Source organism: Dipodomys merriami, unplaced genomic scaffold (assembly GCF_024711535.1).
Source record: "Dipodomys merriami isolate MVZ:Mamm:240054 unplaced genomic scaffold, mDipMer1.0.p SCAF_137, whole genome shotgun sequence".
In the NCBI taxonomy this organism is placed as follows: domain Eukaryota; kingdom Metazoa; phylum Chordata; class Mammalia; order Rodentia; family Heteromyidae; genus Dipodomys; species Dipodomys merriami.
In genome coordinates, this window is record NW_027202682.1 from 2,830,219 (window position 1) to 2,853,859 (window position 23,641).

At 50.5% G+C, this 23,641-nt stretch overlaps 3 protein-coding genes across 5 annotated transcripts; 1 reads left to right on the forward strand and 2 right to left on the reverse strand.

The window, feature by feature from the left end:
- Positions 1 to 826: 826 nt before the first annotated feature.
- On the reverse strand, positions 827 to 2,290 carry LOC138825487 (olfactory receptor 2C1-like). Its single transcript, XM_070020119.1, has one exon. It carries the CDS (start codon positions 2,188 to 2,190, stop codon positions 1,252 to 1,254), a length of 939 nt encoding a protein of 312 aa, XP_069876220.1. The 5' UTR covers positions 2,191 to 2,290; the 3' UTR covers positions 827 to 1,251.
- Positions 2,291 to 6,761: 4,471 nt separating this feature from the next.
- On the reverse strand, positions 6,762 to 7,799 carry LOC138825324 (olfactory receptor 2C1-like). The gene has a single exon (XM_070019726.1). It carries the CDS (start codon positions 7,698 to 7,700, stop codon positions 6,762 to 6,764), a length of 939 nt encoding a protein of 312 aa, XP_069875827.1. The 5' UTR covers positions 7,701 to 7,799.
- A 3,453-nt stretch (positions 7,800 to 11,252) lies between these two features.
- Positions 11,253 to 22,687, forward strand: LOC138825489 (zinc finger protein 174-like). Of its 3 annotated transcripts, none has more exons than XM_070020121.1 (4): positions 11,253 to 11,715; positions 16,209 to 16,839; positions 18,014 to 18,236; positions 19,288 to 22,687. In XM_070020121.1, the coding sequence occupies exons 2-4, from the start codon at positions 16,438 to 16,440 to the stop codon at positions 19,884 to 19,886; spliced, it is 1,224 nt and encodes a 407-aa protein (XP_069876222.1). In that variant the 5' UTR covers positions 11,253 to 11,715; positions 16,209 to 16,437; the 3' UTR covers positions 19,887 to 22,687. The 3 variants fall into 3 exon arrangements, 2 of the variants coding, with proteins under 2 accessions (XP_069876222.1, XP_069876221.1); XR_011371413.1 differs by lacking the exon at positions 11,253 to 11,715 and having other exon boundaries at positions 16,040 to 16,839; positions 19,288 to 20,395; positions 20,858 to 22,687; XM_070020120.1 differs by lacking the exon at positions 11,253 to 11,715 and having other exon boundaries at positions 16,040 to 16,839.
- The last annotated feature ends 954 nt before the right edge of the window (positions 22,688 to 23,641 follow it).

A 23,641-nucleotide genomic window follows, 5' to 3' on the forward strand; every position in this document is an offset into this window, starting at 1 on the left:
TTGAACTCTGGGCTTTGGCGCTATCCCTGTGCTCATCAGCTCAAGGTGAGTGCTCTGCCGCTTGAGCCCCAGCACCACTTTCAGTTTTCTAGTGGTTTTATTGGAGATGAGTGTCATGGACTTTCCTGCCTGGGCTGGCTTTGAACCGCGATCCTCAGATCTCAGCCTCCTGAGTAGCTAGGATTACAGGCGTGAGCCACCGGCTTAGGTTCTGATTTTAAGCCCCTGGCCCAGCAAAAAACAAAACAATAGGGAGGGTCAGAGAGGTGGACAATAATGGTGGATGGATAAGATATAAAGAGGAATTGTTTGGGACTTCATAGGAAACTCATATATGACTTGATTTCATGGACTTATAATAACTATATAAAAACAAATTTAGGGCTGGGGTGTAGCTCAGGGGCAATGCACTTGCCTAGCCAGTGCAACATCCTTTTGATCCCCAGAACCAAAAAAAGAAAAGAAAAAAAATTTACTTTTTTAAGAAAATTCCAAAACCCAGTAGAAGTAGAAGCTATAATTAAATGTGGATAGTAGATACAGAGACAGTAAGACACATCTTTATGCCAAGAGCCTCTCATCTTTGGACTATCTGTTCCCCTTTTTGTTTTTTTTGTTTTTGGTCAGTCCTGGGGCTTGAACTCTGGGATTGGGTGCTGTCCCTGCATTCTTCAGCTCAAGCATAGCACTCTACCGCTTGAGCCACAGTGCCTCTTCTGGTTTTCTGGTGGTTTACTGGAGATCAGTCTCATGGACTTTTCTGCCGGCGCTGGCTTTGAACCTCTAGCCTCAGAGCTCAACCTCCTGAGTAGCTAGGATTACAGGAGTGAGCCACTGGTGCTCGGCTTTTTTTTTTTTTTTTTTTTTTTTTGGCCAGTCCTGTGGTTTGCACTCAGGGTCCTGGCACTGTCACTGAAGTGGCTTTTACTCAAGGCTAGCACTCTACCACTTGAGCCACAGCACCACTTCTGGCTTTTTCTGTTAATGTGGTACTAAAGAATTGAACCCAGGGTTTTGTGCATGCTAAGCAAGCACTCTACCACTAAACCACCTTCCCAGCCATTATCAGTCCTCTTATCTGAAGTCCATAGTGAGATTTCTGTAAATAAATATAGAATAATTTGAATAACACTGTCACCCAACATTTCAGACCATCATGAACAAGCCTTGGTTTTACTGTGGTTAGTACTATGCGCGTTCATCTGGCCAGAGAAATAAAAAACATAGGCAGAGAGAATGAGGCAATAAATCTCAACCAGATTCTCTCTCTCTTCTTAGCAGCCTTCTCAGTGCTCCCTTCACTTCCTTATTTCTTAACGTGTAGATGAGAGGATTTACCATGGGGGTAACCACAGTGTAGAAGAGGGAAATGAATTTTCCCTGGTCCTGGCTGCTGCTTTTGGCTGGAAGCAGATACCCGTAGATTGCTGAGCCATAGAAGAGGAACACGACCACCAAATGGGAAAGGCATGTCATGAAGGCTTTCTGCTGTCCCTCTACGGAACTGATCTTCAGCACAGCCTGAGCAATGAAGCAGTAGGAGATCAGGATGATGCTCAGTGGGACGACTGTGAAGAAGGTAGAGACACTGTTGAGTACAGCCTCATAGACACTGGTGTCTCCACAGGCCAGTTTCATCATGACTGGCACCTCACACAGAAAGCCGTCCACCCTCCGATGCCCACAAAATGGAAGCTGCAGAGTGAGTGTTGACTGGGTCACAGAGTTGCCCAAACCTCCCAACCAGCTAATGACAGCCAGTAGCCAGCATAGGCAAGGACTCATAATAGTCAGATAGTGCAGAGGCCGACAGATTGCCACATAGCGGTCAAATGACATCATCACAAGCAGGATGCACTCAGTAGTCCCCAGCCAAAGGAACACGTAGAGTTGTGTCACACAGCCGCCATAGGTGATGGTCTTGTCTGGCCCCCATAAATTGATCAGCATTTGGGGGACCGAGCTGGTGGTAAAGGCAAGGTCCAGGGAGGAGAGGTTGCTGAGGAAGAAGTACATGGGTGTGTGGAGTCGAGCATCAAGGCGGGAAAGCAGGATGATTGTTGAGTTCCCCATGAGAGTCAGCAAGTAAGAGGAGAGGATCACTACGAAAAAGATCATCTCCAGCCGGGGATGGTCAGATATACCCAGCAGAATGAAGCCCTCTGAGGAGCCATTGCTGCCCCCTTCCATCTCTGGTTGCCTCTCTTCAGGGGTAACTTGGGGGGAAGCAAGGAAAGAAGCTCCTGGAGGCTCTGTATCAGAAAATGGCAAAGGACTATGTACCACTCCTTCCTTCCTTCCTTCCTTCCTTCCTTCCTTCCTTCCTTCCTTCCTTCCTTCCTTCCTTCCTTCCTTCCTTTCTTTCCTTCTTCTTTCTTTCTTTTCTTTCTTTCTTTCTTTCTTTCTTTCTTTCTTTCTTTCTTTCTTTCTTTCTTTCTTTCTTTCTTTCTTTCTTTCTTTCTTTCTTTCTTTCTTTCTTTCCTTCTTTCTTTTTTGGTGAGTGCTGATCTAGAGTTTGAAGTCCTGATTATGAGCTTGGTACCTTAATCCACTCAGAAGTGAAAGAGGAAAGTTATTATTCTTACTGTTTTTTTTTTTTTTTTGCCAGTCCTGGTGCTTGAACTCAGGGTCTGAGCACTGTCCCTAAGCCTCTCTGAGCTCAAAGGTAGTGCTCTATTTGAGCACACACTTCTGTGTGTATGGTATTGAGGAATTGAACCCAGGGCTTCATGCATGCTAGGAAAGCTCTCTACCGCTAAGCCACCTTCCCAGTCTGGAAAATTACTGTTGACTGTTTTTTAGGTCAACAGTGAAATCATTCTGTGGAGTCAGAGGATGCTGAGAATGTCAGGACCCTCCTCTGTCACCTCTGGGAATCCCTTAGGAACAGGCGATTGCTTAGTCTTTTCATGTAAGACATAAGAGCACTGATCAGTTAAGGCACCAACCTCATAGTCAGTTCATCTTCTGTTCTAAAGTTATTCCTAGTACCTGTTTTACCACCTCCTGCTAATCATGTGTTTAGCCCCTCAAATCTCTTCCAAGTTAAGAAACAGGCGCTGTTCCCTGTCCTTCCTGAGCAGTTCAGTTTGTGGGTCTGGGGCTTTGCAGCTGCTCAGCGGTGCCAGGGTTCCTTTCACCACTGCTCTAGGTCTTCTGAGCAGTTTTTCTTGTTGTTGTTTTGTTGGTCCTGGGCCTTGAATTCTGGGCACTGTCTCTCAGCTCTTCAGCTCAAGGCTAGTGCTCTACCCCTTGGGCCACAGCATCACTTCTGGCTTTTTCTGTTTATGTGATGCTGAGGAATTGAATCCAGGGCCTCAGGAATGTGAGACAAGCACTCTACCACTGAGCCACCTTCCTACCCTTACTGAGCAGTTTTTTAGCCCAGGAAAAAAATCAGCCAAAATGGAAAAGCAAGGGCTATTTCCTTTATTTTCTGTTGGTCCTGGGGCTTGAATTCCTGGGCACTCTCTCTGAGTTTTTTAGCAAAAAAGGCTAAGTGCTCTACCACTCTGAAACACAGTGCTGCTTCCAGTTTTCTGGTGATTAACTGGACATAGAAGTCTCATGCACTTTCCTGCCTGGCTCACTTTGAATCACAGTCCTGAGTAGCAAGGATTGCAAGCATGAGCCATCAGCATCTGGCTGCAGGGCTATGTTCTAGAGTGGGGTATCTGTTTAGTAAGTTCAGGAGGAAATAAATGCCAAAAGCCTCTGAACTGCAACTTCAAGTTGGTATCCAGCAACTTGACTGCTTTTCAAGACTTTTTCTCTCTCTAATGGATAGTCTATGAGCCAGGTGCTGAACAACTCAGGGACAGTGCCCCAGGCCTAGAGTTCAAGCCCCATGACTGACAAAGAGTAAAAATAAAAAAGCCGGGCGCCAGTGGCTCACACCTGTAATCCTAGCTTCTCAGGAGGCGGAGAACTGAGGATCAAGGTTCAAAGCCAGCCTCGGCAGGAATGTCAGTGAGACTCTGATCTCCAGTTAACCACCAGAAAACCGGAAGTGGTGGTGTGTGTGAAGAGCTGAGGACAGTGCCCAGGCCCAGATTTCAAGCCAAGGACCGATGGGAAAAAACAAACAAAAACAAAAAAGATTGTCTGTGAATTTCTTATCTCCAGTTAAGCACCCAAAAAAAGCCAGAAGGGGAGCTCTCTCTCAAGTGGTAGAACACTAGCTTTGAGCAATAGTTCCCAGGCCCTGAGCTCTAGCCCCAGGTCCAGCACACACTGACACAAGTATGCGTGTACACACACACTCCCCCCCACTCCCATCCCCTCTCTCTTTCTCTCTCCCCATCTGTTTCCCTGTCTCTCTCTGTCTCTCTCTCACACACACAGACACACAGACTAGGAAAGGAAAAAAAATCATGACTTGACACTCCCTTTTCCCTATCTGTTCTGTTCTTCTGTCCTCATTTTCCCCCCTCTTGGCCTCCATGTCTTCTATTTTGGATACTACAGTAATAAAAGCCTACATGTTATCTGTGGAATTAATACCTTTGCCTTCTGGATTTCTCCATCCTTTCTACATGCCGGGTAGATGGGGCAGGTGAATGTAGAACTTCAGAATAGGAAGTAGGGCAGGCCTTTGGCTTTTAACCTGGTGTGGCCTGAGCAGCCTGGGTCTGCTGCCCAGGGCCCTGGCTCTTGGGGCTGATGCTGTGGGACTCAGAGGGACTCTTAGCCACCTCACCCTCCACCCCAGGCAATTAACACAAAAGGCTCACATGGCCAGGAAACAGGAAAGTAGAATACCAGAAAAAAACGTGGTCTTTCACTTGAACTTTATTAGCATACACTAATTGAACAGGGAGTTTTATTATGCATTTCCCACGTACCTCACCCCTCTATCACTCTCATTTATTCCACTCCCAAAAGTTTCAACAGGTTTCATTGTTCTGTTTTCACACCTGCAGATCAACTATTTACACTGTAGTCTTCCTCATTCACCCCTTCCATGATACCCCTGTCCCAGACTGCAGCAGAGCCTCTTTTGCTTTCCTGTTTGGGGGTAGATTTTTGGTGTATATTAATTATACCTAGGATTTTCACCATGGTATTGCAGACATGTGCAGAAGAATAATGTGTATTGGTTTCTCTTCCCCCTGTCTGGGCTTCTATCTTTCCTTTTGCCTCTCCCCTTCTTATTTTCCTACATAGTTTCATACTTAGTTAGAGTCATGTGTTTCATGTATGTATGTATGTGTGTGTATAGTGCCATGATCATGACACTATACATGGATAGTATACATACATAAATAGTATATCTATGCATGTACCTATCCCCAAAATTCAATGTCTTTTTAGCCTAGCTTCCACATACAAGTGAAAACATACAACATTTGGCTCTCTGAGCTTTGGCACAGTGGAGTAGAACTACGCAGCTACCCCAGGCCGAACAGAGACCTCCGGAGGCCCATAGGAACCTTCGTTGCTGCCTGCAGTGATTCTCAATTCGGTGGGGCTGTCAACAGCATCCCTGGAAGTCAAATATCAAGTGTGCCTCCAGTGCGGCCATTTTCATAGAGATTGTTAGCTGCTGATCTAAAAGTATTTCTTCAGCCAGGTGCCTGTGGCTCATTCCTGAAACCTTAGCTACTCAGGCAGTTGAGGTCTGTGGATCACTGTTCAAAGCCAGCTCAGGCAAGAAAATCTGTGACACTCTTTTCTTTTAATCTCTAATGACTCATGCAAAAGCCAAAAGCAGAGCTGTGGCTCAAGTGGTAGCGTGCCAGCCTTGAGCTGCAAAGCTCAGGGACAGAGCCCAGGCCCTCAGATCAAGTCCCGTGACAAAAAAAAAAAAAAAAAGTGTTTCTTTAAACTGTTAGACTTTGCTTTCTGAAACACCTCAGCTACTTCAAAAAACTCCAATCCAGACGTGAGTGCTCACAGAAACTTCAGTGCCCAGTAGTATTAGCTGGAGGCTGGCTGAAGAGCTCTCAACAATGTCAAGAAGAGTCTAGACACTATGAAGAGTTGCGGAAGTGGTGGGTAGGTGAGGCAAGGTGGAGGACTGAGACTACAGAGGTGTGACACTGGGAAGGCTGAGATTGCTGTGGAGCTGCCAGCCGGGCTGCTGGAAGGTTCCACTGCCAAGCCGCTGAGGCACCTGGCGCTGCTAAGATTGCGTAGTTTTGTTTCTTGTTTGGTTCTTTTTTTGTCAGTCCTTGTGCTTAAACTCTGGGCCTGGGCACTGTCCCTGAGCTTTTCAGCTCAAGGGTAGCTCTATGCCCCATTTGCCACTTGCTATTTCCAGTTTTGTGTTGATTAACTGGAGATAAGAGCTTCATGGTCTTTCCTGCCCGGGCTGGCTTTGAACCTCCATCCTCAGATCTGAGCTTCTGAGTAGCTAGGATTACAGACGTGAGCCCCTGGTTGGGCATCTTTGTTTTTTAGTTTGTTTGTTGGTCCTGGGACTTGAACTCAGGCACTGTTCCTGAGCACTGTCCCTGAGCTTCTTTTTCCTCAAGGCTAGTGCTCTACCACTTGAGCCACAGCGCCACTTCTGGCTTTTTCTGTTTATGTGGGACTGAGGAATTGAACCCAGGGCTTCATGCATGATAGGCAAAAGCACTCTACCACTGAGCTATATTCCCAGCCGCTATCGGTCTTCTTATCTAAAGTCTACCATAAGATTTCTGTAAGTATAGAATAATTTGAATAGGGGCCTTGCATGCCTGAGGCCCTGGGTTCGATTCCTCAGCATCACATAAGCAAAAAAAGGAAAAAGAAATCAGAAGGAGTCATTTCTTCTCTCAGCCAGATTCTCTTGCTCTCCCCAGCAGCCTTCTCAGTGCTCCCTTCACTTCCTTATTTCTTAACGTGTAGATGAGAGGATTTACCATGGGGGTAACCACAGAGTAGAAGAGGGAAATGAATTTTCCCTGGTCCTGGCTGCTGCTCTTTGATGGAAGCAGATACCCGTAGATTGCTGAGCCATAGAAGAGGAACACGACCAGCAAATGTGAGAGGCATGTGTTGAAGGCTTTCCGCTGTCCCTCTGCGGAGCGGATCTTCAGCACAGCCTGAGCAATGAAGCAGTAGGAGATCAGGATGATGCTCAATGGGACAGCCGTGAAGAAGGTACAGACCCCATTGAGCACAGCCTCGTTGAGACTTGTGTCTCCACAGGCCAGTTTGATCATGGCAGGCACCTCACACAGAAAGCCTTCCACCCTCCGATGCCCACAAAATGGAAGCTGCAGAGTGAGTGTTGATTGGATTACAGAGTTGCCCAAACCACCCAACCAGCTAATGACAGCCAGTAGCCAGCATAGGCAAGGACTCATAATAGTCAGATAGTGCAGAGGCCGACACACTGCCACATAGCGGTCAAACGACATCACCACAAGCAGGATGCACTCAGTAGCCCCCAGCCAAAGGAACACGTAGAGTTGTGTCACACAGCCGCCATAGGTGATGGTCTTGTCTGGCCCCCATAAATTGATCAGCATTTGGGGGACCGAGCTGGTGGTAAAGGCAAGGTCCAGGGAGGAGAGGTTGCTGAGGAAGAAGTACATGGGTGTGTGGAGTTGAGCATCAAGGCGAGAAAGCAGGATGATTGTTGAGTTCCCCATGAGAGTCAGCAAGTAAGAGGAGAGGATCACTACGAAAAAGATCATCTCCAGCCGGGGATGGTCAGATATACCCAGCAGAATGAAGCCCTCTGAGGAGCCATTGCTGCCCCCTTCCATCTCTGGTTGCCTCTCTTCAGGGGTAACTTGGGGGGAAGCAAGGAAAGAAGCTCCTGGAGGCTCTGTATCAGAAAATGGCAAAGGACTATGTACCACTTCTTCCTTCCTTCCTTCCTTCCTTCCTTCCTGCCTGCCTGCCTTCCTTCCTTCCTTCCTTCCTTTCTCTTTCTTTCTTTCTTTCTTCCTTCCTTCCTTCCTCTTTCTTTCTTTCTTTTTCTTTCTTTTTCCTTCTTTCTTTTTTGGTGAGTGCTGATCTAGACTTTGAAGTCCTGATTATGAGCTTGGTACCTTAATCCATTCAGAAGTGAAAGAGGAAAATTATTATTATTACTGTTGTTTTTTTGCCAGTCCTGGTGCTTGAACTCAGGGTCTGAGCACTGTCCCTAAGCCTCTCTGTGCTCAAAGCTAGTGCTCTAACACTTGAGCCACAGCGTGATTTCTGGCTTTTTCTGAGTGTGTGGTACTGAGGAATCGAACCCAGGGCTTCATGCATGCTAGGCAAGCACTTTACCGCTAAGCCACCTTCCCAGTCTGGAAAATTACTGTTGACTGTTTTTTAGGTCAACAGTGAAATCATTCTGTGGAGTCAGAGGATGCTGAGAATGTCAGGACCCTCCTCTGTCACCTCTGGGAATCCCTTAGGAACAGGCGATTGCTTAGTCTTTTCATGTAAGACATAAGAGCACTGATCAGTTAAGGCACCAACCTCATAGTCAGTTCATCTTCTATTCTAAAGTTATTCCTAGTACCTGTTTTACCACCTCCTGCTAATCATGTGTTTAGCCCCTCAAATCTCTTCCAAGTTAAGAAACAGGCGCTGTTCCCTGTCCTTCCTGAGCAGTTCAGTTTGTGGGTCTGGGGCTTTGTAGCTGCTCAGCGGTGCCAGGGTTCCTTTCACCACTGCTCTAGGTCTTCTGAGCAGTTTTTCTTGTTGTTGTTTTGTTGGTCCTGGGCCTTGAATTCTGGGCACTGTCTCTCAGCTCTTCAGCTCAAGGCTAGTGCTCTACCCCTTGGGCCACAGCATCACTTCTGGCTTTTTCTGTTTATGTGATGCTGAGGAATTGAACCCAGGGCCTCAGGAATGTGAGACAAGCACTCTACCACTGAGCCACTTTCCTACCCTTACTGAGCAGTGTTTCAGCCCAGGAAAAAAAATCAACCAAAATCTAAAAGCAAGGGCTATTTCCTTTATTTTCTGTTGGTCCTGGGGCTTGAATTCAGGGCCTGGGCACTCTCTCTGAGCTTTTTTGCTCAAGCAAAAAAGGCTAAGTGGTCTACCACTTTGAAACACAGTGCCACTTCCAGTTTTCTGGTGATTAAGTGGAGATAGAAGTCTCATGGACTTTCCTGCCTGGGCTGGCTTTGAATCACAGTCCTCATATCTCAGCCTCCCGAGTAGCAAAGATTACAAGCGTAAGCCACCAGTGTCTGGCTGCAGGGCTATTTTCTAAAGTGGGGTATCTGCTTAGCAAGTTCAGGAGGAAATAAATACCAAACCAAGCCTCTGAACTGCAACTTCAAGTTGGTATCCAGCAACTTGACTGCTTTTCAAGACTTTTTCTCTCTCTAAAGGGTAATTGATGAGACCTTTATCTCCAATTATTCACCAAAAAAAGCCAGAAGTGGTGCTGTGGCTCAAGTGGTAGAATCCTAGCCTTGAGCAAAAAAAGCTCAGCAAGTGCTCAGTCCCTGAGTTCCAGCACCAGCACACACTGACATAAACAAGCATGCACATCCACTCACACTCACGCCCACATACCCACAGATTAGGAAAAGAAAAATAATGATGACTTTAACACTCGCTTTTCCCTATCTGCTCTTCTGTCTCTGCTTTGCTTCTATCTTCTATTCTGGATTCTATCACCTAGGGGTTGTCTGTGGAGTTCTACCTTTGCCTTCTGGATTTCTCCATCCTTTCTTCAGTGCTGGGGAGGGCAAATGTAGAACTTCAGAATAAGAAGTAGGGCAGGCAGTGCATTGGCTTTTAACTTGGTGTGGCTTGAGCAGCCTTGGTCTGCTGCCCAGGGCCCTGGCTCTTGGGGCTGATGCTGTGGGACTCAGAGGGACTCTTAGCCACCTCACCCTCCACCCCAGGCAATTAACACAAAAGGCTCACATGGCCAGGAAACAGGAAAGTAGAGTACCAGAAAAAAACGTGGTCTTTCACTTGAACTTTATTAGCATACACTAATTGAACAGGGAGTTTTATTATGCATTTCCCACGTACCTCACCCCTCTATCACTCTCATTTATTCCACTCCCAAAAGTTTCAACAGGTTTCATTGTTCTGTTTTCACACCTGCAGATCAACTATTTACACTGTAGTCTTCCTCATTCACCCCTTCCATGATACCCCTGTCCCAGACTGCAGCAGAGCCTCTTTTGCTTTCCTGTTTGGGGGTAGATTTTTGGTGTATATTAATTATACCTAGGATTTTCACCATGGTATTGCAGACATGTGCAGAAGAATAATGTGTATTGGTTTCTCTTCCCCGTCTTGGTTCTCTCTTTCCTTTTGTCTCTTATTTTCCTACATAATTTCATACTTAGAATCGTGTGTGCATGCGTGTCTTTGTGTGTGTACAGCTGTGACGGGCTGAGATTGCTGTGGAGCTGTCAGCCCTGCAGTGGAAGGTTCTAAGACTGGGTGATGTTGACACTAGAATTCTGGAACATTAACACTAGCTGCTGAATGATGGACCACTGGCGTGTAAGGCCCAATACAATCAGCGTCTGGCTTTGACAGAGCAGTTGATTCGGGACAAAAGAAGTGAGCCAATGATGCTGTGATTATCTCCATCCTGGGATGTGAGCTATTTTGACTATTTGGGTATGCTCTGTGACTAAGTTATTGTAAACCACTGACGACAGTGGTTGTTTCTTGTTTTGGGTCCCGAGGCCTGATCTCGGGGCCTGGACAGTGTTCCTGAGCCTCTTTTTGCTCAAGGCCAGCACTCAACCATTTGAGCCACGGAGCCTCTTTCTACACTGATTCCTGACTGGCAATAACAGCTGGCAGACGTAAAGGTTAAAACACACAGTGCACATTCTCAGGAAACCTCTCCATAGTGCGATTAAGCAAAAGGCCTTTGCCACAGCACGTTTATCCTATCCATTCATCCCAGCGGGTTAAAGGCCTTCGGACTGCACACTCCCGACGAGGCTGGGCAGGTGCGTTGGGGACACGCTGGCCCGGTCACCACCTTTCGCGCTGCTTTCGACGGTGTCCGGGTGAACTGTCCTGCGGCCTCGCCGGCGGCCCAGGCCGGGCCCCTCGGGGGCTCCAGCTCCGGGCGCCCAGCTCGGTGGGGCCGCGCCCGCGCCTCCGTGCGTCGAGCCCCGAGTCCCCCGCACCCCTTCGGTGGGGTCCCCGAGGGGCTGGATGGGTCCTCGGGCGTTCTGCGGCGTCGCAAGCCCGACGCCAGCGAACCGCGGGTCCTGCGTGGCGGGAACCGCGGGGGGGGGGGGGGGGCGCACGGCGCAGGCGCAGGCGCTCTGGTCCCGGCATGCCTCGCGGCAGGCTCCTTGGCGGCGCTTCCGGTGAGGCCCGGAGGACCGCGGCGGAGGGCTCCGAGCCCGCGCGGGTTCCCCCTCGGCCCGCGGCCCGGCGGAGACCCCAGCTGCCCGTCTGACGCCGGACCGGCCGGCCTGGCGCGCGGGCCGCGGCGACGTGGCGGTGCTGGCGGGCGGGGACCGCGGGCTTCCAGAAGGTGGTGTCCGCCCTCGGGCCGGTCCCTTGAGATCCGGACGCACCCTGGGCGCCCGTGCCGGCTCCGCGGCCACTCAGGAACGGGGAGGGGGGGGCAGGAAGAACCCGGGGAGCGCGGCTCGGCGCCGTCACCCCGCGAGGACAGCCGCACCTACCTGCCCGCCAGCGCCGGCCTGCGCGCCGCGTCCCGTCCCGTCCCGTCCCGTCCCGTCGGCCACAGCTCCAGGGAGCGCAGCGTCGCGGGGGCTTCGCTTCCAGCCGCGATCCTCAGCCCTGCGCCTCCTAAATAGCTAGGATTACATACAGGTGAGAGCCGCCGTTGTCTGGCTGGATCAGGAAGTTTTAGATTTGGTTTCTGGTGCTTGTCATACCCTTCCTTTCGCATGTATTTGTTTATTTATGGTCGGTCATAGGGTTTGAACTTGGGCCACGCTGCCCCTGAGCTTTGTTTTGCTCAAGGCTAGCGCTCCACCACTTGAGCCACATCTCTGCTTGCAGCTTTTTTAGTAGTTCATTGGAGATAAGGGTCTCATGGACTTTCCTGCCTGGCTGGCTTTGAACCTTGAGCCTCGAGATTTCAGCCGCCTGAGTAAGAGTACAAGTGTGAACCACCAGTGCCTGGCTAAGCATAACCTTTCTTTCCCTTTACTGCTCTTTTGGTGGCGGTGGGGTACAAAGAGCAATGGAACTGGAGAAGGTGACGGTTACATGACATTATGAATGTACTAAATGCCACTGAACCGTCTAATTTACAATGGTTATATTTATGTCATTTGAATATTCAAGAAGGTTTCTAGCCAGGTGTTGGTGGCTCACACCTATAATCCTGGCCCCTGAGGAGCCAGAGATTTGAGGATAGCAGTTCAGAGACAGCCAGGGAAGGTAGGTCTGGGAGACTCTTAATTTCAGTTAACCATGAAAAAACAGAAGTGGAGCTTTTTTTTCACTCAAGTGGTAGAGCACAGCCTTGAACAAAGATGTTCAGGAACAGTCCCCAGGCCCTGAGTTCAAGTCCTAGGACTAAAAAAAAGTTTTCTAAAAGACCTAAGACAAAAGTAGAGCCTGAAGTGCTCTCCTCTCAGCTTTTACTACAGTTAGCCTTGTGGGAGAGGTTTAGCCTCCACGCCTTTGTCATTAACACCTCACTGGTGTATTTCCTTCCTGGTACTTAATCTAACACTTTCTGTTTATTTCTTTTTTTTTTTGTCAGTTGTGGGGCTTGAACTCTGGGCCTGGGCGCTGTCCCTCAGCTCTTCAGCTCAAGGCGAGCGCTCTACCACTTGAGCTACAGCGCCACTTCCGGTTTTCTGGTGGTTTATTGGAGATAGGAGTCTCACGGTCTCTCCTGCCCGGGCTGGCTTTGAACCACGATCCTCAGATCTCAGCCTCCTGAGTAGCTAGGATTACAGGCGTGAGCCACCAGCGCCTGGCCACTTTCTGTTTATTTCTATGGTGTCTGTTTCCTCCGGAGCATACAGGCTTGGGGACCAGGCTTGTCTTAGGCACTAACAAAATCCCCCGTCTCACAGCAGTAGCAGGCAGAGCTGCGCATGAGAAATTCTACCTAGACAATCAGGACCTGGGACCAACCAAACCTACCAGGACTTTGTGGCTGAGGGCTACTATGCATTTCATACCCAAGCACCTCCAGAAACTGGACTAAAACACCAAAGTTCCAACTCTATTTTCTTACCTGTTGCTCAGAAGCACCGTGTACCATGTATACTGCTCATCCTTTTCTAGACACGGCTTCCTCACCCGGGTCTGGATATCCTCTGCCAAGATGGTCAGAAACTTCCCAAACCAGCAACTGCAGGATCCTGTCTTTGGAATGCATCTTAGGCCTCAGCTGGTGACAATAGAATTACTAGAGTCTGGGGGACAGCAATCGCCAAGAAGCTGCACTGCCCAGAGCTTGGGCGGGAGGCCTCAGAGTCAGTGCTGTGCCTATAATGTGCTGATTTCTGTGTTGGACCACAAATAAGGTTTTCCTTTGTTGTATTTTTCAGCTTCCAGGATTCCTCCCCTCTTTCTGGAGTAGCAACTTCCTTTGTGAAAGAGCCCATATGCTTCACTGGCTTTGGGAACGTATTAATGGCAATGCCTTTCCTCCCACTCCAGGAGTGGGCACCTGACAATGGGGACCATCAGATTCTGAGTTTTATACAGCAGAGGACAAAGTGCTCAATTTCCTGGGAATTGCTAAAGTGAGCTGTGTAGCCCTCACCATTCCACTCTTCCTCGGAGGTGAGCCCATGACAGGAGGGCACAGCAGGGAGGATTATAAGGTCATTTATGCAAAGCAGATTTCTTTCTTTTTTTATTTGTTGGGTCTTGAACTCTGGGCCTGGGCGCTGGCCCTCAGCTCTTCCTAGCGCTCTGCCACTTGAGCCACAGCACCACTTCTGGTTTTCTGGTGGCTAATTGGAGATAGAGTGTCACGGACTTTCCTGCCCAGGCTGGCTTTAAACTGTTATCCTCAAATCTCAGCCTCTTGAGTAGCTGGGATTACAGGTGTGAGCCACTAGTGCCCTTCATGAAGGAGATTTTTGGTTTGAATTAGGTTTCAATTACTTGAAACACAACCTCGTACAATCCAATTGCTCAAGATTTGGATTTTACATAGGAACTGACCTACTCCCCAAAACAGTATTAAAATGGATTTTGCTTTCCTAACATTGTAAATACAATCAATATTACTAGAGTATACAATTAAAAATGGCCACGGGGTAATCCTAGCTACTCAGGAAGCTGAGATCTGAGGATCGTGGTTCAAAGCCAGCCTGGGCAGGAAAGACTGTGAGACTCTTATCTCCAATAAAACACTAGAAAACCAGAAGTGGTGCTGTGGCTCAAGTGGTAGAGCGCTAGCCTTGAGCTGAAGAGCTGAGGGACAGTGCCCAGGCCCAGAGTTCAAGGCCCATGACCGACCAAAAAAAAAAAAAAAAAAAAAAAGGCCACGGGGCTGAGAATGTGGCTCAGAGGTAGAGTAAGCACTAGCAGCACCACATAAACAGAAAACGCTGGAAGTGGTGCTGTGGCTCAAGTGGTAGCATGCTAGCCTTGAGCAAAAGAAGCTCAGGGACAGAGCCCAGACCCTGAGTTCAAAACTGCAAGACTGGGCTGGGAAGGTGGCTCAGTGGTAGAGTGCTTGCCTTGCATGCATGAGGCCCTGGGTTCCATTCCTCAGCACCACATAAGAAAAAAGCCGGAAGTGGCACTGTGGTTCAAGTGGTAGAGCACTATCCTTGAGCTGAAGAGCTGGGGGACAGCGCCCAGGCCCAGAGTTCAGGCCCCACGACTGGACCAAAAAAACAAAAACAAAAACAAAACTGCAAGACTGGCGAAAAATAAAGAACAAAATGGTAAAAATATGTTTGCATTTTCGCTTGCGCAGAGGAGCCTGAGATAGAAAAATCAAGGCTGCCCGGCGACGGTGGCTCACGCCTGTAATCCTAGCTGCTCTGGAGGCTGAGATGTGGGGATCACGGTTCAAAGCCAGCCCGAGCAGGAAGTGGCGCTGTGGCTCACGTGGCAGAGCGCTGACCTCGGGCTGTAAGCTCAGGGACAGCGCCCAGGCCCAGAGTTCAGGACCCACAGCCGACAAAAGAAAAATCAAGGCTATTATTGTCAGCGATCGCCTGTGCTTTGTGGCCTTACAGAGCGAGGCTCCCAAGCACAAGGCCAGCACCAGGTCCTGCGGTCTGGCCTGGCACATTCACCGGGCATCCTGTCCGCCCAGCGGCTCCAGGAGCATCACAGATGCGCTTCCGGTTTCCTGCCGGGGGCGGGGCCTGCGACTCCCCCGGCCCGCAAATCCCGTTCTTGGCTGAAATACGATGTGCAGGTTTCTCAGCAACTTACTCCTCTCTGGCGACGGCCCCGCGCACTGGGGAGGTGCGGTGAGGACGGGGCGCGGGCTGGCTCGTTTTCCGCTTGGTGGGCACCTGTTGCGTCGGTGTCGGGGTTAGTAGCCCTCGGAGCCCCACCGGGCGAGGTGGGCGAGGTGAGTAGGGTCAAGTAGCAGGTGGCCCGCCCGCAGGCGCCCTAGCCCCGCTCCCGCCGTCGGCGTCCCCCCTGGACCAAGGACTTCCAACCCGAGAGGGTCAGGCCCTCCAGCAGGTGGAGGACGCGCTTGCAACTCCCCCAAATTCTCAGCTGCAGGGCTGCAAGTCAGGCAGAGACCGCCCACTGCGCACGCTCGCACTCCGAGTTACTAGACTACAGTTCCCGTCGTGTCCTGCGACCACCTTGACAAACACAGCAGCCAATGAACAGGGGGGCCCTATTCCGGAGCAGCCAATCCCTCGGGGCGCGGGGCGGGCCCTCCCGGGCGGCCCCGCCCCGCGGTGGGCGTTTTCGTGGTTAGCGGTCCGGCCCCGCCCCTGGCCGGCCCTCCGGAGTTCCGGGTCCCGGGCCGCGGAGAGGTGAGTCAGCCGCAGGTGGGCGCGGGTCCCTCCGCTGCCCGGGACGGTCGCGTCGCGGGTGTCAGCCCTCGGCCGCACCTGGCCTGGCCGCGGAGCTGCGCCTCCGTCCCGTCAGGTCTCGTCGGGCCCAGGCCGACTGGGCCTGCGGCGCCCCCGGGTCTGCCTCGCGCTCCGTCGGGGCTGCGAGCGCGCCGCCTCGGCCGGGGCTCGGGGTCGCCGTGCGGCGCGGAGGGTCGGGGCCAGCGACCTGTACCACAGCTGCAACTTTTCCCGGGCCGTTAGATCGTGCTGCCCCCGTCCTGTGAGCCCCGGGCAGGGCAGGGCGCTCGGTTCCGGAGGGCTGCCACGGCTGACCCGCTCTTCCCGGCCCAGGACCCGGCCGTCTGCGGAGGTGGGGCGATGCCCGGCAGCTAGGAAGGCCGGTCCTCTGCGTCCATCCTCGGGAGGAACTTCGTGACTGTCGTCTTTGTAGCATTTGGAGACTCTCCAGGGCATGATCCCAAAGGCTTGACCGGTCTCACCAGGAGAGTAGTTTTTCCTGACACACGCGCGCACACACACACACACACACACACACACACACACACACACACACGCAAAAATGGCAGCTAAAATGGAAATAACTTTGAGCTCCAACAGCCAGGCTTCCTCCAAGCAAGAGCGACACATCATAACAAAGCTGGAAGAGAAACCGGCGCCCAGTCAGCAGAAAACCTGCCCGGACCCCGAGCTCTCCCGCCAGAGCTTCCGACGGTTCCGCTACCAGGAGGTGTCCGGGCCCCAGGAGGCGCTTTCCCAGCTGCGACAGCTTTGCCGGCAGTGGCTCCAGCCGGAGCTGAACACCAAGGAACAGATTTTGGAGCTCCTGGTGATGGAGCAGTTCCTAATCATCTTGCCCCCCGAGATCCAGGCTCGGGTCCGGCATCGGTGTCCAGAGAGCAGCAAGGAGATCGTGACCCTGGTGGAGGATTTCAACAGAGCATCCAAGAAACCAAAACAGTGGGTAAGGAAGGGCCTGGCTTCTGCTGCCAGCATGTCTTTCCCGTGTGGGCAGTGTTTTGTCTCCGTATCCATCCCCATGAACAAGGGCTGGATGGCTTTCGACCTTGTGTCCAGCCAGTATCCAGAACCTCTTCCCCGGCAAGTTCTAACAGGTTTTCCCAAAACCCTTTGGTGAGGGGCCTCATGTCCCCAGAAATGGTTTGCGTTCTTGAATCTCTGTTGTCAGATTTCCCTGGCCCCTTCCTCTGGAAGTCTCCCTATAATCAGAATTCTTAGCAGGCAGGATTCACCTGTTGGATAGGAATTGACTGGGGGAATCTCACTGGATTTTGTTCAATTTGCTGATTGATACTATGATGTATGGCAGATACCTCAGAGCATCTGCCATATTGCCTTGGAATCAGGCAGTTTCAGCAAGGTTAACCCCATAGTATTGCTATTCCTCTCCACCCTATTCCCCCAAGGCAGACCCCTGTCAGAGCCTTTGGCAGGGAGCAAACAAGGTATGCTTCGGAAAATGAAGGAAGCTGCCAGTGAACAGATAGGCAGCTCTTAGACACCCAGTGCTATGGGACCTGTCTCCCAGAAGAGCCCTCAGCAGAACAATTCATTAAAGAAGTCTTCAGGGGCCCCTCACCATACTGCTCCCTGTTCCCACAGGAAGCAGGGGCTGGTGTAATGCCTGACCCTGATAGTTGTGCTAGCTAGTTCTCCTCAGATGGCTTTGACCTGGGGCCTAAGCTTTTTTTTGGGGGGGGGGGAGGTCCGGTCGTGGGGCCTGAACTCTGGGCCTGGGCGCTGTCCCTCAGCTCTTCAGCTCAAGGCTAGCGCTCTACCACTTGAGCCACAGCGCCACTTCCGGCTTTTCTTCTTTTTGTTTATGTGGTGCTGAGGAATCAAACCCACAGCCTCAGGCATGCAAGGCAAGCGCTCTACCACTGAGCCACCTTCCCAGCCCCTGGGGCCTAAGCTTTAAGGACAGCCATTTTGGATGGATCATTTGGTGTGAAGCAGCCTTATGCTTGTCATTCTGAGACCCCTCCTTATGCCTCCTGGGAGGGAGGGTCTCAGTGGTCTATAGGCCATCATTAGAGGAGTTCCCCAAGTAAAGGAATTACACGCAGACTGTTCACAGTCAATCTTAAAAGCATTAACAGATGGGGGCTTGTTCCTAGGTGGCCGTCTGTGTACAGGGGCAGAAGATGCTTTTGGAAAGAACTGGAGCTCAGCTTGGTGATCAGGAACTGCCAGACTTCCAACCGCAAACCCTTACAAGAGATCTCAAGGAGAGCTTTCCAGAGGACCCTTCGCAGGAAGGATCTCATGAGGCACCCAGCCCCCATCATTGGGAGAAATCACCACTCCTCCAAGAGCCAGCCCCCAAACTTGCTGGGACAGGTAAACAGTGCCTCTTCACTCCCTGTCATCAGCAGAAAGTAGTATATTTTTTAAAAATAATTTTCTCTTAGTGAATATGTGATAACGTAGTGCATGACAGAACATGCACAATCATGTGCAAGTTTTCTATGGATATATGTTCTCATTTCTCTTGGGTATACACCCCAGAGTAGACTGTCTAGGCCACAGGTCAGTCTATGCTCAACTTTGTGAGGAACCAGCTGACCATTTTCCAAAGCAGCTGCATTGTTCCACATTCTCACCAATAAAAGCTGAGGATTCTAATTTCCCCACATTTTTTTCTTTTTGCTTATGTGGTGCTGAGGAATCGAACCCAGGGCCTCATGCATGCAAGGCAAGCGCTCTACCACTGAGCCACCCAGCCCCCCTCCCCACATTTTTTTTTTTTTTGGTAGGGCACTAATTCTATTTCCACTGTCTTCTTTCTTTCATTCATTAGATGACATTCGGATCTGATGGGCTTGCTTTTCCTAAACCTTTCCCTAAAAGCACAAAAGAGGAAAGGGTCTGGAGAATTTGGTTCCCAATTTTGTTTTTAAACTTTTTTGGTGGTTCTGGGATTGGAGTCAGGGTTTTGGAGCAAGGTGCTTGGGCTTCCCTTTGCCATTTGGATAATAAGTGTGTGTTAACTGGAGCTGGGGATAATGGGTATGTCCCACCCTAACCAACTGTGGTTGAGGTGGAGTCCTATGAAGCTATTTTGGCCTCAATCCACAATCCTCTGCCCTCTGCCTCCCAAGTAGCTAGGATTATAGGCTTTTGTGCTCAGCTTGGTTCTTAACTTTAATATACATCCTCTGATTTATGTTAAACCCATTGAAAATTCCCTGGCCAAAGTGTCAAAAGATTCTGGTTCAGTAGCTTCGAGGGAGGGGCTGGATGCCTGCCTGCTCACAGGTACCCCAGAGGATTCTATGCAAGCTGCTGCGGTGGAGGGCTACCCTACCCTTTGAGCAACACTGCAGTGTGTGCTATGACTCTGACTCTTCCTCTAAGTGCAGTAAATGAAGCATATTGTTTCCAATTATAGAGGAGTCTGGGATGAAAAGTGACAACAAGGAGAATCCACGGCCAGAAGGGGCCAGAGGAACAAAGTCAGGTGTCGTGCCGGCCGGCAGGCCCAAGGGGAGTGCTCTGCAGAGCCCGGAACCGAGAGGCGCAAACCTAGGTGAAGCCCACTTGTCCGGGAAGCAGGTGGGTCCCTCGAATGCTCAGAAGCCATATGCTCCCTACAAGAGACACCGCCGGGAACTGGAATACAGCAGCCCCGTCAAAAGCCACCCGCTGAGGGAGCTGAAGAAAAGCAAAGGAGGCAAAAGAACCCTGAGTAGCCGCCTGCAGCGTCTCGCTCACCAGCCAGCCTACACGGCCAAGAAACCTTACAAATGTGACGACTGTGGGAAAAGCTTCACGTGGAATTCCGAGCTGAAACGACACAAGAGGGTGCACACGGGAGAGAGGCCCTACAGCTGCGGGGAGTGCGGAAACTGCTTCGGGCGGCAGTCGACCCTGAAATTACACCAGAGGATCCACACTGGGGAGAAGCCCTACCAGTGTGGCCAGTGTGGGAAAAGCTTTCGCCAAAGCTCAAACCTCCACCAGCACCACAGGCTCCACCACAGGGACTGAGAGGCAGTGTCCTTCAGGTCCCAGGGAGGCCGCTCCTTCCCCCACCTGCATGTACATCACCGTCAGTCCGCGTCACTTACCAAGAGAGCAAGTGGCCCTCAGGGTGTGGAGCCATGTGAAGAACGGCGAAGAGGCTGCGGTGGCCTGGCCTGGCCTGCCTGTGCTGTGACTGGGCGCAGATGCCAGCTCTGGTATTGGGACAGAGAACTAGTCTCTAGCCACGTGAGAGTGACCCCCGGGAGCGTCCGGACGACTGCAGGCGGCCTTTCCTCCCTCATGCTTTATTTATGCTCTACAGTAGGTCAAAGAGTCAAGTGCAAGCAGTTTTGCATTTGCTGTCATTCCAGACAGTTACTCTCCTGTGTTCGCCGGAGCAGCTCACCCACCCCAAGGCTGTGTTCATTGGGAATTACCTTCCCGTCATCTCTCTGTTCTTCCTCACTGCTCTTCACAAAGAACAAATTAAGTGAGAATATATATGTCTACGTAAAGAGAGAATTTCCAAGCAGGTAGGTGGTGCCTTTAGAAAACAAAGATTGCATTGGAGGACTTCAGTAGCAAAGCGCCTTTTAAGTTAGAGAAAGAAAAATCTACACAGTGGCTACAACTGTGGCCCAAGAGTCGATGAGACCCAAGTAGTGGACAGATGCTGCTATGGAGATGTAAGAGGGAATCCTGCCTGTTCTCCTTTCTCACGCGAGCCATTGAGTGTTAAGAATAAAATAGCTGCAGTGATAAGCGTTTGAAGTTGGGCTGTAGTGGTGGCTGCGCAACCCAGTGACTTTATGAAGTCCCTGAAATGGGTTAATTTTATGATATATAAATCATACCTCAATAGCCATGTTGAAAAATGACAAAATATATTTATATAAAATGTTACTTGTGGAAATAAGCCTGAGAGATGCTCTAGTCCCACCCCTTGTTCGCCAGGGTAGAAGGAAGCCTAATCAGCTGTAATTGTGTGATTCCAGGTCACCGTGGCCAGCCACTCCCCTCCTCCATGTAGGGAGGACTGCAGGCAGATGTGCGCGCTAGTTCCTCATGCAGAACGAGGCCCCCATAGGACTCTTTAAACAGCTTCAGGTCAGTCACCTCAGGGCTGCGGCCTGTACTCTTCTGCCCCTTTTGCTGAAGAATGGGCATTCACCATGAGTATTTCTGGGTCATGGGGGGAGCTTTATATACTGTTCCCTTTCTCTGCCTTTCATTTCTGCCACTCCTACTCTGTCCTCCCTGGATCTCACAAGAGCTGCCTGTGGCCTGGCACAGTGGCATACATCTGTAATGCCAACTACTTAGTAGGCAGAGGTCGGAGAATCACTGGGGCAAGCTGGCCTCAGATCACAAAGTATGAAATCCAATCTGAAAAATACCTGAAAACAAAAGAAGGTTGAGGGCGTGGCTCAACTAAGCTCAGCGCCTGAGCTCAAACCCTAGTACAACCAACACACACACACACACACACAGCCACACAGCCTGCACAGAGCCCAGGCAGACGTGGCAGCAAACTTGGGTGAGCCCCCTGCTAGATTCCATACTAGGAGCGCTCAGCCTGATATCAGTCTTTCCCCCCAAGGGGTAGTTGACCGTTCCTGCAGTTGCTGACGCCAGGGAGGGAGGGCGGTTCCTGGCCTCTAGTAGTTGGAGCCCAGGATCCTGCCAGTGTCCTCCAATGCACAGGACAGCACCACAGTACAGTTTGTGGTCCCAGCAAGTAGGGTGCTCTCTCACGCTCTTTCAAGACCAGCACCTTGTTTGCCATTATTTTAGCTTGGGGACTTGGCCCATGTCCAGCCAAGACAAAGCCACTGAACGCTTGAGGCATCTGCCATCAGAGCGACCTCTTCCTGGCTGCAGAGCCACAGTGTGACCGGTGATGTGGCCGTGGAACACGCAGACCTAATCTCTGCCTTTTGCCAGTGGCCTTCCTGCTAGCCCCGGAGACCCCTAGAGAGCCTCCTTCCCACTGCTCTGTGAAATCATGGAGGAATTTGGTCTTCTGCCTGCTCCATGTCTTATCTTACAGCCATCCTGGCCAGGGCCTGCACTGCTCATTGTACTTACCCCGTCCGACCCTCTCTCTTACTCCAGGCCTATTTCACTGTTGTTTCCTAGTAACTTCCAAGTCTTAACCATGTCTGTAATTAGTTTTTGTTGTTGCAAACTTGGTGGCATAATATATAAAAAAACTTCCACTGTGGTTCTGGAAGTTAGAAATGTGAATCCCTTTCATTCAGCCCAATCAAGCTGTGGGCAGACTGGTCCCCCCGGAGGCTCTCAGAGGTGACCTGCTCCCTTGACTCCTTCAGCTCGTGGCTACCTGCATCCTTTGGCTTGCAGCCCCCTTTTCCATCTTCCAAGTTCATCCTCCACCTGCCATCGCATCACCATTTCTGGCCCTTGCTTTCCTCTTAGGGGACTGTGGCCCCTGCGATAATGTCTCCATTTCAAGATCCTTCACAGGCCAAAACCCTTTTGTCACATAAGGTAACAACTGCAGGCTCCAGGGTGTAGGATATGAATGTATTTTTGGGGGGGAGGGGGCATGATTTAGCCCCCACAGCAGTCTATCTTGAGTCAACTCTGAGTAAAAAAGGATCTGGAAAAAGACAAGAACCACAGAGTCCCATTTTTCTTTTAGGGTTGGCTTGGGGATTCACCCTTAAAAAACAATTTTTGCAGCTAAGTGTGTTTCATAGACCCAATGAGCGTGATTCCTCTTCTGAATACAGATCAGAAGCTGTCTAAATGTCTTTGTGTACCTGTTCAGTTGTGGACCTTGAATAAACGTGGCAAAATCATGTGGACGTGATTCTTCCCCAAAAGATGTGTGGTACTGCCCTGCCCTGCCTTTGCCTGCCAGCGTGGCTCTCCTTTGGTATAAAGCTCGCCTCCAGATATGGGGTCAGTAACAGTCCAGTGGCCCAGAGGAAGGCCTGGAACCCTATATTCAGATTTAGAGACCTGTTGCACCCCCCACCACCCAGGCATGCTTCACCAGGGCCTCAGCATGAAACGCTGGTTGTAGCTTACAACCAGCTTTAGTTACAGCATCTCCAGGCACCAAGAGGACCTTCCCCTCTTTGCCTGCAGTCCTTACCCCAGGAGCCACCCTTTATAGGATGACAGCCATTTCAGGGTGGGGGTGTCTCTTGCTCTGGGTCTTTGGTCCTTGTGTTGCCCCTAGGGAGACAGGAACGAAGCTCTGACACACACATGAATGAACCTTGAAAGCATTAGGCTAAGGCTGGCGCCGGTGGCTCACGACTGTAATCCTAGCTACTCAAGAGGCTGAGATCTGAGGGATGGCGGGTCAAAGCCAGTCTGGGCAGGAAAGTCTGTGAGACTCTTATCTCCAATAAACCACCAGAAAACCAGAAGTGGCGCCGTGGCTCCAGTGGTAGAGCACTTACCTTGAGCTGAAGAGCTGAGGGGCAGTGCCTATGTCCAGAGTTCAAGCCTCATGACCAACCAAAAAAAAAAAAAACAAGCATTAGGCTAATGGGGCCATAGAATTAGAATTCCACCAGAGGAATTTGGGGGAAGATACTGATATATTTAAGCTATAGTAAGAGAGGAGTAAGAAAGATGATAGCATGTGTAATGGGTGTGGATGGGGTACCATGTAGTGAAGGCAGACAGATAAGAGGCTAAAATAGGAGTTACATTTGGGGAGTTTCGACTCAGAGAGACATCAAAAGACGAATGTCCATAGGCATCTGAATATAGGAATTTGGAACTCAGGCAAGAGGAGA